The 12,269-nt window shown below is 40.6% G+C and overlaps 1 protein-coding gene across 5 annotated transcripts in view; it reads right to left on the minus strand.

The window, feature by feature from the left end:
- FKBP5 (FKBP prolyl isomerase 5) overlaps positions 1-12,269 on the minus strand; it is a 56,850-nt gene that overhangs the window by 23,434 nt on the left and 21,147 nt on the right. For 4 of the 5 annotated variants that reach the window (XM_077928855.1, XM_028733965.2, XM_028733967.2 and 1 more), the window contains 4 exons: positions 11,615-11,741; positions 10,164-10,308; positions 7,470-7,612; positions 4,521-4,635 (listed from right to left, as the gene is read on the minus strand). In XM_077928855.1, coding sequence (XP_077784981.1) covers positions 4,521-4,635; positions 7,470-7,612; positions 10,164-10,308; positions 11,615-11,719 — 508 coding nt within the window. In that variant the 5' untranslated portion in view covers positions 11,720-11,741. Of the gene's footprint in view, positions 1-4,520; positions 4,636-7,469; positions 7,613-10,137; positions 10,309-11,614; positions 11,742-12,269 lie in introns of those variants that run through there. The other variant, XM_028733969.2, reaches the window with a different exon arrangement.

Genomic DNA, 12,269 nt, shown 5'->3' on the forward strand with positions numbered 1-12,269 from the left:
ACTACTCAGAATTCTCATTGGGAGTTGAAATCCTAATTGCAAAGCCTTTTGCTGTAGGCATACTTTATTGCAAGGAAGTCTAATCTAACTCAGTGGGACTTGAGTACACACGTCGGATCATACTACAAAAACTTTTCTTATTCCATGTCAACAAGCAAGTATTACTTAGGCAGATAAATTACTTGTTGCATAATAAACTGTAAAATGTACTTCATTAGTATACAAATAGCAACCTTAAAAAAAGGTGTCTGCAGCTTACCAATGAAGTTTCGTTGGTTTGTTTTTCTCATGTGGGAGTTGTGGTCTGGCACAAATGTTCCAACCAAGAGGAAGGGAGGGAGAGCCCTTGGGAACTTCCAGCTTGCTAGAAAGAAGCTTCTTGGAAGACTCCACTAAACTACCCTACTGTTCCTGCAACAACCCCTTTGGACATGTTTTTAAACTTGAAATAAACCACAGACTTCAACAGCTATTTCCTGTAAACCTCAATCATCCGGGATTTAGCCAAGTGGGGAGGGAGGAAGAATAGGTAGCCTTATTCCCAAAGGAGAGGCAACATAAAACTGACAATATGCTGCCTGGTTTTAGATACCTATCACAAATGTGCCTGCCACTACATGCCTTACATAATGAGTTCAGAAGAAAAACCTATGTGAGATTGTAATCATAATCATATACAAAGCACGGTTTTGAGACTGATAAAGGATGCTGTATGGTGTGTCCCAAAGCACTGTCATTACAATTATGCATCCAGAATAGCAAGGTGTCTTATTCCAGGTAAGATCGCTGGTTTATATAGTTCTGTGCTGCTGACAATGAATGACAGCTGCTCTCCAAGGTTTCAGGAAGGACCTTTCCTAGCCCTACCTGCAGATACAGTGGAGCCTTGCAAGACGAAAAGAATCCGTTCCGCGATTCTCTTTGTCTAGCGGTTTTTTTCTTTTTCTTTTTCTTTTTTTAAATGCATTTTTATTGAAGTTATACACAAAAACAGACATATAAGAAAATACAAAGAGAAAATTACAAAGAAAAGAGAAAAGAAAAAAAAAAAAAGAAAAAACACTCATCCGAAAAAAGAAAAACACACAATCTGAACTTCCTTCCACTTCCTTCCATCCTTTTGATAAGTATCAAATATCTCCTTCCATTACGTATTTGATTTTCAATCTATAGTCTTAAATTCACTCGCTGGTCGTATTGTTCTAACCCCGTCAGTTCACTTTAAACATTTATTCCAATATATTTCCAAAATTTGCTCCAATTTTTCAGAAATTTCTGTTCATCCTGATCTCTTATTTTACCTGTTAATTTGTCAAGCTCAGCATAGTTTACCATTCTAATCTGCCAGTCCTTTATATTGGGGATAGTTTCCACTTTCCAATATTGTGCCAACATAATTCTCGCTGCTGTGGTGGCGTAGAGGAATATCGTCCTATCTTCCTTTTTAATTTCTTTATCCATCATTCCCAACAAGAAGGCTTCAGGCCTCTTGGGAAAGGTATACTTAAATATTTTTTTAAGTTCATTATAAATTGATTCCCAAAAGCCTTTCACCTTTTTACATGTCCACCATAAATGATATAGGTCACCCTCCACCTCGCCACATTTCCAGCATATCTTGTCCTTTAATCTATACATTTTGGCCAGTTTCACAGGGGTGTGGTACCATCTATATAGCATCTTCCAGATATTTTCTCTCAGTGCCATACATGCTGTGAACTTTATGTTACAATTCCAAACTTCTATCCACCTTTCGAAATCAATATTATAACCAAAGTCAATTGCCCATTTAATCATTGCCTCCTTCACCTCCTCGTCCTTTGTGTACCACTCTAATAGTATATCATAAATTCTGGACAGGGTTTTGTTTTTGCCTTCTATTACTTCTATATTAAATTTTGATTTTTTATCATCAAAACCCACCTTCCTCTTATCCTCTTTTAACAAATCATTCACCTGGTGGTATTGCAGCCAACCAGTGAATAAATTTTTTATTTCTTCATAAGGTCTAAGTTTGGGCCCTTGGTCTGTTTTTCTTAACATTTCTTCATAGGTGGCGTTTATCTCCTCCATATTTATTTTCTTGACCGTTAAAGCCTCTATTGGTGAAATCCACCATGGGGTCTTTCTTTCAAGGAGGTTTTTGTTCCTTTCCCATGCTTGATATAATGGTCCCCTAAAAATATGGTCTAAGAAACTCTTGTGGACTTTCACTTTCCCATACCAAAGGTACGAATGCCATCCGTACCGATTATTAAAGCCTTCCAGGTCCAGTAGCTCTCTATTCTCCAGTTTTATCCAATCTTTTAACCAAAGTATACAAGCCGCTTCATAGTATAAACTTAGGTCCGGGAGAGAAAAAACCCCCTCTTTCTTTTTTATCTATCAAAATTTTCATTTTTATCCGTGGCCTTTTCCCCTGCCAAATATACTTTGCCAAGGCTCTCTGCCACTCTTTACATTGTTTTAGGCCTTTAAGTATGGGGATGGTTTGGAATAAAAATAACATTCTGGGCAGAATGTTCATTTTAACAACAGCTATCCTCCCCAAAAAGGAGAGTTTCATCCTCCCCCAAATTTCCATGTCTTTCTTTATAATCCTCCAGGTGTAAAGCCACCTGTCTAGCGGTTTTTTTCGTCTTGCGAAGCAACTCCATTAGCGGCTAAGCGGATTAGCGCTATTAGCGATTTAGCGCTATTAGCGGCTTAGCAGGCTTAGCGGCTAAGCTGTTAGAAGGCTATTAACGGCTTAGCGGCTTTGAATAAGGGGGGAAAAGCGGGGGGGGGAATGGCGAGACTCGCAAGACGTTTTCGTCTTGCGAAGCAAGCCCATAGGGAACTTCGTCTTGCGAAGCGCCTCCGCGACGGAAAACCCTTTCGTCTTGCGGGTTTTTCGTCTTGTGAGGCATTCGTCTTGCGGGGCACCACTGTACCAGGGACTGAACCTGAGGCCTTCTGCTTGCCCAGCATGTGCCCTACTACTGAACTTCAAGATCTGAACACTGTAAATGAGACACTAAAGCCTGGATTATCCATTTTTACACCTTCCAGTTTTCTTCCGTTTATCAGTTAGAAATCCTGCAGCCAAAAATTTACAGCTGTAGAATTTAAGGATGGTTTGCAGTCATTACCACAGGGGTCCTTATGACAGAAAAAGGATTACTATGACTCAGAACTCAGGTGACCTACCAGCAAACCCTTCCCTCAGCAGCTAACTGCCCTCGCTTTATAATATTTTCCATTAAGCCATGGGTGAGGAACCTGTGGCTTTTCAGATGTTGTTGGACTCCATTACCCCCAGCTAGCATGGCCAGTCATTAGGGATGACAAGATCCGTAGTTCAGCGACATCTGATGGGCCACAGGTTCCCTACCCCTGGGCTACACCCTCAGAACCCAGTAGTCCTGGTGCTTATTCAGTTGGATTTACCAAGAAAAAAGAATCAGTGTGTTCTAAACTGAAACCAGGAACTGGATAGCAGAAGAGGAAAGGTCTTTGTTACAGATTCTAAAACAAAAACACAACTGTTTTTCAAAGCCTATTGAGTGTTAATACTCAGCTTTTCAAACAAGAACAGTTCTCAAACAACAACACCCCCATTGCTTTTGTAAACTGAGAGAAAATGAAGCTTCATGTGGAACATATATTTGGTAGATTAGATGTTCATCAAAGCCTGCAAGAATATGGGGTGTGCAAAACTATGGAGTTAATCAAATTGTCTGACGCTGCCAGTTCCCCGGCAGATGAAAGTAACTGAAAGTGCTTAAAGTGCTAGATGTGTCTTTGTTAAATAGGTCAAAGCCTTAAAAGAAACATTACGTGGTCATCAGCAAGCAGGTGCACATTCTGATCTGTACTGAATTTCAGCTGTGACAAGAACAGAAGAAACATGGAATTCTGAAGAATCGGGGATGAACCCCATGAAGTAAGTGGCTACTTCAAGCTGATAACAAAGCAGAGAAAGATGAAAAGGCTCAGGTTTCAAGAATGTACCTGATGGAGGGTAAAAAAGGAATAGGCAAAATTGAGAAGAAGATATTAGAAAATAGGGTGACATGGGGAAATGTAGCTGTACGAATCTGGGCACATGAGATCAGGAGTAAAAACTGATGGTTGAAAGGTGGTTCAGCACAGTGGCTAAGCAACTGAGCAGTGAAATCAGAAAATCTCTGGTTTGATTCACTAGGCCTCCTTTGACAAGCTACTCTCTCTCAGCCTCAGCTCATCTGCAGTATAGTGGAATAATAATACTGATTTTCCTTACAGGGTTGTTGTAAACATTACACTTGAATCCTCTAAACAAAGCTAAGTATTATTATTATTATTATTATTATTATTATTATTAGGTTGGAAGGACAGGTTTTGGAGCTGATGTTTGCCAGGGCAGTTAGTTCATATATTTCTGTCTCTATGAATAAGAGCTGGTAATGAACAGAGATAGCAAAGTACCCCTAGATTTCAAGTGCTCCAAACAACTGACATGAACATCCTTGCAGTCCTGCATGCAAACCAACACTCACTTTGTACAGCAGCTCCTTCGTTGGGATTCGAGTATCCTTCACCTTTCTGTTTGATTCTGCGGATGATGCCTCCATTCTCAAATAAATCCTCTCCCTTGAAATCTAGCAGCTCAATCTGAAAATAATGGTAACAACAATAAGACCAAACTTCAAATGTGTGATAATCCACAAGGGTTGGAACACTCACAAGCACTGGATCTATGGGCTAACTCACATGGGCCATCCTCCTAGTCAGCTGCTTCCACTACCACCCTACACATGACAAAAGGGCTATATGAATTATTCACTCCATTCGTAGCATCTGCTCCCATATTTCTCAGGGATAGCCATCTCCTTATCACACAGATTTACCATAAGCAACAAAAAAGCATCAACTGCAGGCAGAGTTCTCATGTGAATCCAGCCCTAAACTACGGCTCTTAGAACCAATGAGTGGGGATCAAAATATGCCCAATCTACAAAGAGTCTGACAAAACAATGAGAAAGAGAAGCAAGCTAGTGAAGTCCCACAATATAGCAAATGCTACCTTATCTGCATAAGGCCTCACTAGAAAAAGTCATAAATTGTAGAAATCTGGAAACAACTTTTCCCCAGATTTAGGGTGCAATCTGTCTACTTCACTGCATTCTATAAAGAATTATAAGACACAGATTTGATGTTTTGTTTGCATATACAATGGAACCTTGGATTGCGAACGTGATCTGTATGGGAGGCACATTCGCAACCTGCAGCGCCGTGTCTGCACATGCGTGTGACGGGATTCGGCACTTCTGCGCATGTGCAAAGTGCAATTTAGTGCTTCTGCACATGTGCAAGCACCGAAACCCAGAAGTAACCCGTTCCAGTACTTCTGGGTTTGGTGCGTCTGTAACCCGAAAACGCGCAACCCGCAGCGTTCACAACCCAAGGTATGGCTGTATTCCAATGACTCTGAGGTGACTAAGTGCTTGCAGGCACAGCAGGCATATGAGCAAATCACTGTGCCGCTCCCCCTGGAGGGTTGCTAGGTGCTCAAATATCCAGGGCGCAAACCAAGAGGGTACCAATTGGCAAAAATGTTGCATATGTTCATTTATATGGATATATGTGTTAGTTTGGAAATAATTATTGGAAGGCAAATGCTGTGGAGGAGTGGGGGCAAGGACTCCTGCTGTGGGCAAGCTGAACCCCAATATGTCTGCTTTCTGTCTTTGCTACTTTGCAACTTTCTGGCTTCAAAATACAGAGAAATAGAAACAGTTTTTGGAAACAGTTGTGTGGGGTTCACTTTTTTCAGGAATGTATTTTGAAAAGTAATTACAGTGGTACATCAGGTTACAGACACTTCAGGTTATAGAAGCTTCAGGTTACAGACTCCACTAACCCAGAAATAGTACCTCGGGTTAAGAACTTTGCTTCAGGATGAGAACAGAAATTATGCTCTGGCAGCACAGCGGCAGCAGGAGGCCCCATTAGCTAAACTGGTGCTTCAGGTTAAGAACAGTTTCAGGTTGAGAATGGACCTCCAGAATGAATTAAGTTCTTAACCTGAGGTACCACTGTATTATTATTAGTATTCTGGAAAGATAGGAGCTGGGAAAAGCAGTGAAGGATGGTTCCTTCTTGGAAACTAAGTTCCTATGAGGTGGAGAACAGTGGCAAGCCAGCACTGGCTAAAAAGTAAAAAGTACTCAGTGCTTACCCAGTCTCTGTCATTACTGCATATGTTAAGAATAGAGAGTCAGGCTGACCCAGAATGTCTACCTCTGTTCACCTTCTGCCACAGCCTGCAGAGCCTTAATGTGCCCCTGCTGCACAATGCTAATGAATTTATTCATGAATCACAACTCCTCCCATTCCAGCATGATGTTCACAAAATTCTGAAGAGTTGCAAAATTTGATAACAAATACTCTCCCCTCAAATCTGCATTTTCTACCCCAAGCTGATTTTCCAACATTTGAAGCCTATGCCTACTCACTCTGCAAATTGCATATCCCATTATAAAACAGTGACAGCATAGGATTTTCCCCAGTCAGCAAGGTTCTCCCCTCTGTTACATTTGAACAGCAAGCATTACTGCAGTAAGAGTAGGGTAATTAGAGGGTAGAAGAGCGAAAATGCTTGCATTGTGCCTTAAAATGTTTGCACAAGCCCTAAGCTTTGGGGCTAGCTATATATCACACAAAAAAAGCTAATAGGGCCACAATATTAACTTCAAAAATACACACACACCATTTTGGGACAGGAGGGGATGATTCTGAGTAGGCAAAAAGAGGACACAATTCTTGTCCCCAAAATCATAGCTTAAAATTCTCTCCTAAACAGCTTTTCTCCCCATGGGGTCCAAAATGTCTGGGCTCAAGTAGAGAAACAGCAAGCATCAAAATAATTAAGCACCCTTCCCTTTTGTTTTACGAATCAACAGTGTCCCTTGGAAGCTGTTTTTCTTTGAAAGAACAAATACAGGTAGGTTGGTTGATATTGGGGTTCAACATGTTTCCACATAATGTGTGCTATAGCCCCTCTGTCTGCATCCTTGCCAACTCTTCTAATTCTGGTGGGCAGGAATAGGGAGGCAGAGAGATTACTGGGAAAGAGGTGAAGAGTTGCCTGAATTTAGTTTCACCTTCAATGGGCTGATGATTAGTGTTATCAGAATTAACAGTGGCACCCCACTTTATTTAGATCCAAAAACAGTATATGTATTTTTCCTGGGCTACCAATCAAAGTGGTCCCCAACTGCATTTTAGCCTTTACAGGAAGATTCCCATGACAATATCCTATCTAGTTAACTCAGGGCCTCTTCCAACACTGTGGAGTTTAGTGGATGGATTCATGATCATTGCTAGTTTGCTTCACTTCTGCCCATAAAACATTGTGCTGCACATCTGCTATTACTGGCAAATTACACTCACTAGGTAACAATGTACTTAGTCAAAATAAAATAAGCAAATAAAGATACACTAACCTCAAAGAAGAGTGTTGCATTTGAGGGGATCTTTGGGACACTGCCAGCAGAACCATATGCATATTCTGGTTTACACAACAGGTGGCAGATCTCCCCCCTTTTCATGGTGGCAACCCCAATATCCCATGCCTTAATGACCTGGCCTAATAACAAGAAATTTCAATTAAAAAGTTTCAGTTAGTAAGCTTACCAAAGCAAGACACAGACACATTTTTAAAAAAACATTTACAATTTGTGATCATTTAGACATGTGCAGTGTAGTAGTCAAATAACCGAACTGTTATGCAAAATCCATGATACTAAACTGTGTGTCTCTATTGCTTCTGCATCAGATAGTTGCTCGAGTAAGTTGCAGTTTATTTTTGTTTACGTACACTGTTATCTGAAAACAAACCAGAATATCACACAAGGAATGTTAAACCATCATTTAGCACTAGCAGCCTTCACTTGTCACTTTTAACCTTGGTTATGATTTAAAGGTGAGCACACATCATGCTGATTCCCAGTGCAAAAACTGACTGCTTTGCACCTCTCTGCTCCTGCCATGGCTGCTGAGTGCTTAGCATTATGTCTGAACCCCGGTTCAAGGTTTGTTCAGAGAGAGAGAGAGAGAGAGAGAGAGAGAGAGAGAGAGAGAGAGAGAGATTATCAAGCTTGGGTTCAGTTTAGCCCTTGGCATTACAGCAGGACTGGTGAAGGAGCGAAATAGCTGTGATTTTCACACTGTGCAGTAGCAGGCTGCATGTTCACTTTTAAACCACATTTAAAGTTTATGGTTGAAAGCATGGGTGGAGAAGATTTTTCAGCTCATGGGCTGTGGTGCCATCTAGGCAACTTTCCAGGGTGCACATGGCAGTGGTAGGTGGGGCCAGAGGCGAAAGTGGGCAAGACCAAAGCAAATGAGAATTTTACCTCTGCAAGGTAAGCTAGTTTCTACACACACTTACACACTCCTCCCTACCTTCCAATCAGGCAAGCAAGAAGCACGATCAGATTTCAAGGACACTTTCAAGGAGAGTATAAAGTAGGGTCTGGGGTGGGGTGTGACCTGGTGAGAGTCCAGAGAGGGCTGGAAGGCTATATATGGCTCCCAGGCCTCAATGTTTCCCATCTCTGGCCAAGGCACCTATCATTTAAGAACTAGAGCAAGGCTGGGGACAGAAGAAAAATCAACGTATCCCAATGGAAAGCAATTAACATGGAGCACATGTTAATTTCAAACATGACCATATGAACAAATATTCTAAGAACAGTTCGCTGGGTCTATGGAGCTGTAGCTATTAATTTTTGGTAATTCATTTATTCCAAAGAACTCCCAAAGCATAACAAAACTTATAAAAGCAAAAGCAAAGAGGCAAGTAAAGCAAACCAATACTTTTTTGAAACCATTAAATGCTTGCCAGAAAGCAATGATCTCATTTCTGCTGAAAGATTCTCAGCTTCAATATTTCATTGACCAGTTAGGCAAGGATTCTACAAAGCTGGGCATAATTACAGAAAATGTCTCTCAGTGGAACACACTGCAGCTGAGGAGTAGAGCACACTCTCAGGGGGCAACTCCATCCGTAATATTTTTTTATTTATTTTTTGCATTTCTTCCAGTTTACAGTAAGTGCCAATTAATATGCTCATTCTTGTTTGAATTCAGGTATAGAAGACAAACTTGGGAGTTTAAAACCTCTAAATAATAATCATAAGACTCTAAAGGGTTTGTGAATTATTAGTGATACTTCATGAAAACATTTGCCCTAATAAATCTGTTTCCTGCATTGCAGGGAGTTGGACTAGATGACCCTTGGGGTACCACCCAACTCTACAATTCTGTGATTCTATGTTAGTTTTTAAGATGCCACAATCCTTAACAAGCTGTTGATGCTACAGACTAAAAATGTGTCTTGATTAACACATACTTTGTTTTACTACATTCTGACAAATCAAAGGAAACAGAAAGATGTCAACACTCTCAATGCGACTGTGTCCAGAGAACAGTAAAGGGAAACAAAAAGTGAACATTTTGTTAATGATCAAAAAGGATTGTCCTAGAGCAGTGGTCTGCGGATCCTAGGGGGTCCTTGTAACCCACCCAGGAGGTCCGTGGCACCATTCACATAAAAAAAACTACCATGGAGATACGTATCAATTTTTTCAGAAGTAAGGGGGTCCATAGTTTGGCTTTTGAAAAACAGGGGCCCACTTAGCTAATTGGGAACCACTGCTCTAGAGCCCTAGAGTTATAATTTAACGAGTAGTAACTACACTCTTTTAATCTATTATTTTCTTCCTGCCACTAAACAGATTCCTAGTTATTTGGATTAACTATAGTAGGACTGATGAGTACATTTAGAGGTGCCCTTTCTGGTAGCAGGTGCCAAAGAAGACTGTTGCCTGAGACTTAGGAGAGATGCTGCCAATGGCCTCTTTCAGTAGAAGGCAGCTTCATATGATCACATAGGTTTCTGCCATTGAGATGGCAGGTTGAACGACGAGATTCTTTTCCTTTGTTGCCCTGTGATTAGGTCTAAAAAGTAATAGCAAAACAAGACATCTTCCAATACTCAGCTCTTTTCCTGCTTGCTCTCAGTCACACAGTCTTTCTGAAAACAGGATTATAAACCAACTGTAATTTAATTGGCAAGAACCCATTTCATATCCCTAAGGCTCTCTTTACCTTTCTCCACCTTTTCCATTCTTTACCTTTGCCCAGGCTGAAGATAAATGGCTCATTCCTGTCACGGCTGGAATCAAACTTTTTCCCATTGGCCAGCTTTCCTTTGTAGTGGACATAAACCTTATCTCCAATCATGGGAGACTCATCATTATTCCCTGGCCTCTTCACAATCTAGAATGAAGATATGAAAAAAAATTGATATAAGAAATAAAAGCTCATGTGCATCGGATAACCTATTCTAGAGGGTCTTTCGTGTTGGTTCAGTACACTGATTTGTAAATTTGCGCTCTACATCCATATACGGGGAATGAGGGATATCTGAAAATCTATCACTAGATTGCAAATGAGGAATTGTATATGGATCACTTCCTAGAAATTATACTACTGTCAATCCATTCACAGTTGTATTTGATGAACCTCAATCTATTAGTTTTCATTGTTTTCTAACCCAGAAATACAGGGCTGATTCATACAACCAAAAGCTGTTATTATATGTTTGGTCAATCAGCCATATGAGGGCCAATAAAGATAAACAAAATCGCAGTGGACAGTGGCATACATTACAGAAGGCCACACAAAGTAGATCTAGAAGAGTTTCATTATAGGCTCAAATCTCTGTTCATCATATGATGATGCCTAGTCTACCACATATAGCAGAATGAGGTAAAGAGCTTTACCCACTCCAGGCTAGGTAAGGTAGGTTGTGATTCCTTAAGGACAAGCCTTTTAGTTGTAACATTTAATTTGTCCATTCATCTAGCTCCTCCTCATCCTTTTACATTTACCATTCAGGTGCCAATCTAGACCTCCAAGGGCTGCCCCCAAACTTAATTTTCCGGCAAACCCAGTCTGAGTATCTTAAGATTTTCAACTGGTTTTTGATAGCCAAGAATAAGGTCAAATAGAGATGGAGTTTTAAAACTGGCAGAACCTGACAAATATTATTAACTAATTGTTACAGTGGTGGGGAGGGATACATCAGTGGCACTTCATAAGACTATTTCCTAATTGCCCAAGGCCCCTGAAAGAGGGATGGGTGTTGGTCCTCATCTGTATTCCTTTTCCTTGACTCCAGGTTTCTTTTGACTTTGAGGTAAGCTTTGGAAGTCCTTTATGATCTGGTCTTTCAAATTTACTGTTCCTTACATAAGGTTTTCAAAAACATTTTTAACATCTTGTGATTTTCTTTCCCCCTCTGTTCACAAGCCTTTGGAATGGGTCAAGTGATGAATAAAATAAAAGGAAATGAAGGTGAGGTAATTGCAAAATCAATGTAAAGCACTTATATATTTGCTCCAATTACACCATTCAATGGATTTATCATACACTGAGAATTTTTGTTTTGTTGTATTATGTTAAGGGGATATTTTCACAGCAGAATTAAGAATCTCTGCCTTGCTGTAATGGGAACAGTAAGATACTGGTGTTTGTCCAGGAGCTAGAAAGGAACATTTAATTAGCTTCTTCAAAGCCTCACCTTCAGAACTCCTTTGTCTTTGTTTGGTGTGATATCCTCGCCTTGTTCAACAAGAGTTGTTCTCTGGACATCTCCTTCCTTCTTTGTAGCCTCATCAGTTGTCATGGTCTCATTTCACAGACACAACCTTTAGAAACACACACAGGTGCAAACAATGAGTGAAGAATGATAACCTGTCCTACTTGGGTTCAAAAAACCCTTAAAGACTTGTATTTATTATGTCAGCATTGTAAATAATAAAAGCTGAGCCAGTATGAATAGAGTAATAAAACTTAACTCCTTATTGGAATCCCTGGACATTCTAACAGAATAATTCAGAGGCAAATACTCATGAAGTAGGAGATTACAACACACATGAATCAATCAAATTCATTAAGCTGTGTTTTAGATATTCTCCATTGTACATGGAATATGTGAGAAGAAGTTGGCCCAGTTATGCTCTCTCAGCCTAACCTACCTCACAGGGTTGCTGTGATGACAAAATGGGAGTGAACCATGTATGCTACCTTGAGCTCCTTGAAGGATAGGCAGGATAAAAGGTAAAGGTACCCCTGCCCATACGGGCCAGTCTTGACAGACTCTAGGGTTGTGCACCCATCTCACTTAAGAGGCCGGGGGCCAGCGCTGTCCGGAGACACTTCCGGGTCACGTGGCC

The sequence above is a fragment of the Podarcis muralis genome, chromosome 5 (assembly GCF_964188315.1).
Source record: "Podarcis muralis chromosome 5, rPodMur119.hap1.1, whole genome shotgun sequence".
Taxonomy (NCBI): domain Eukaryota; kingdom Metazoa; phylum Chordata; class Lepidosauria; order Squamata; family Lacertidae; genus Podarcis; species Podarcis muralis.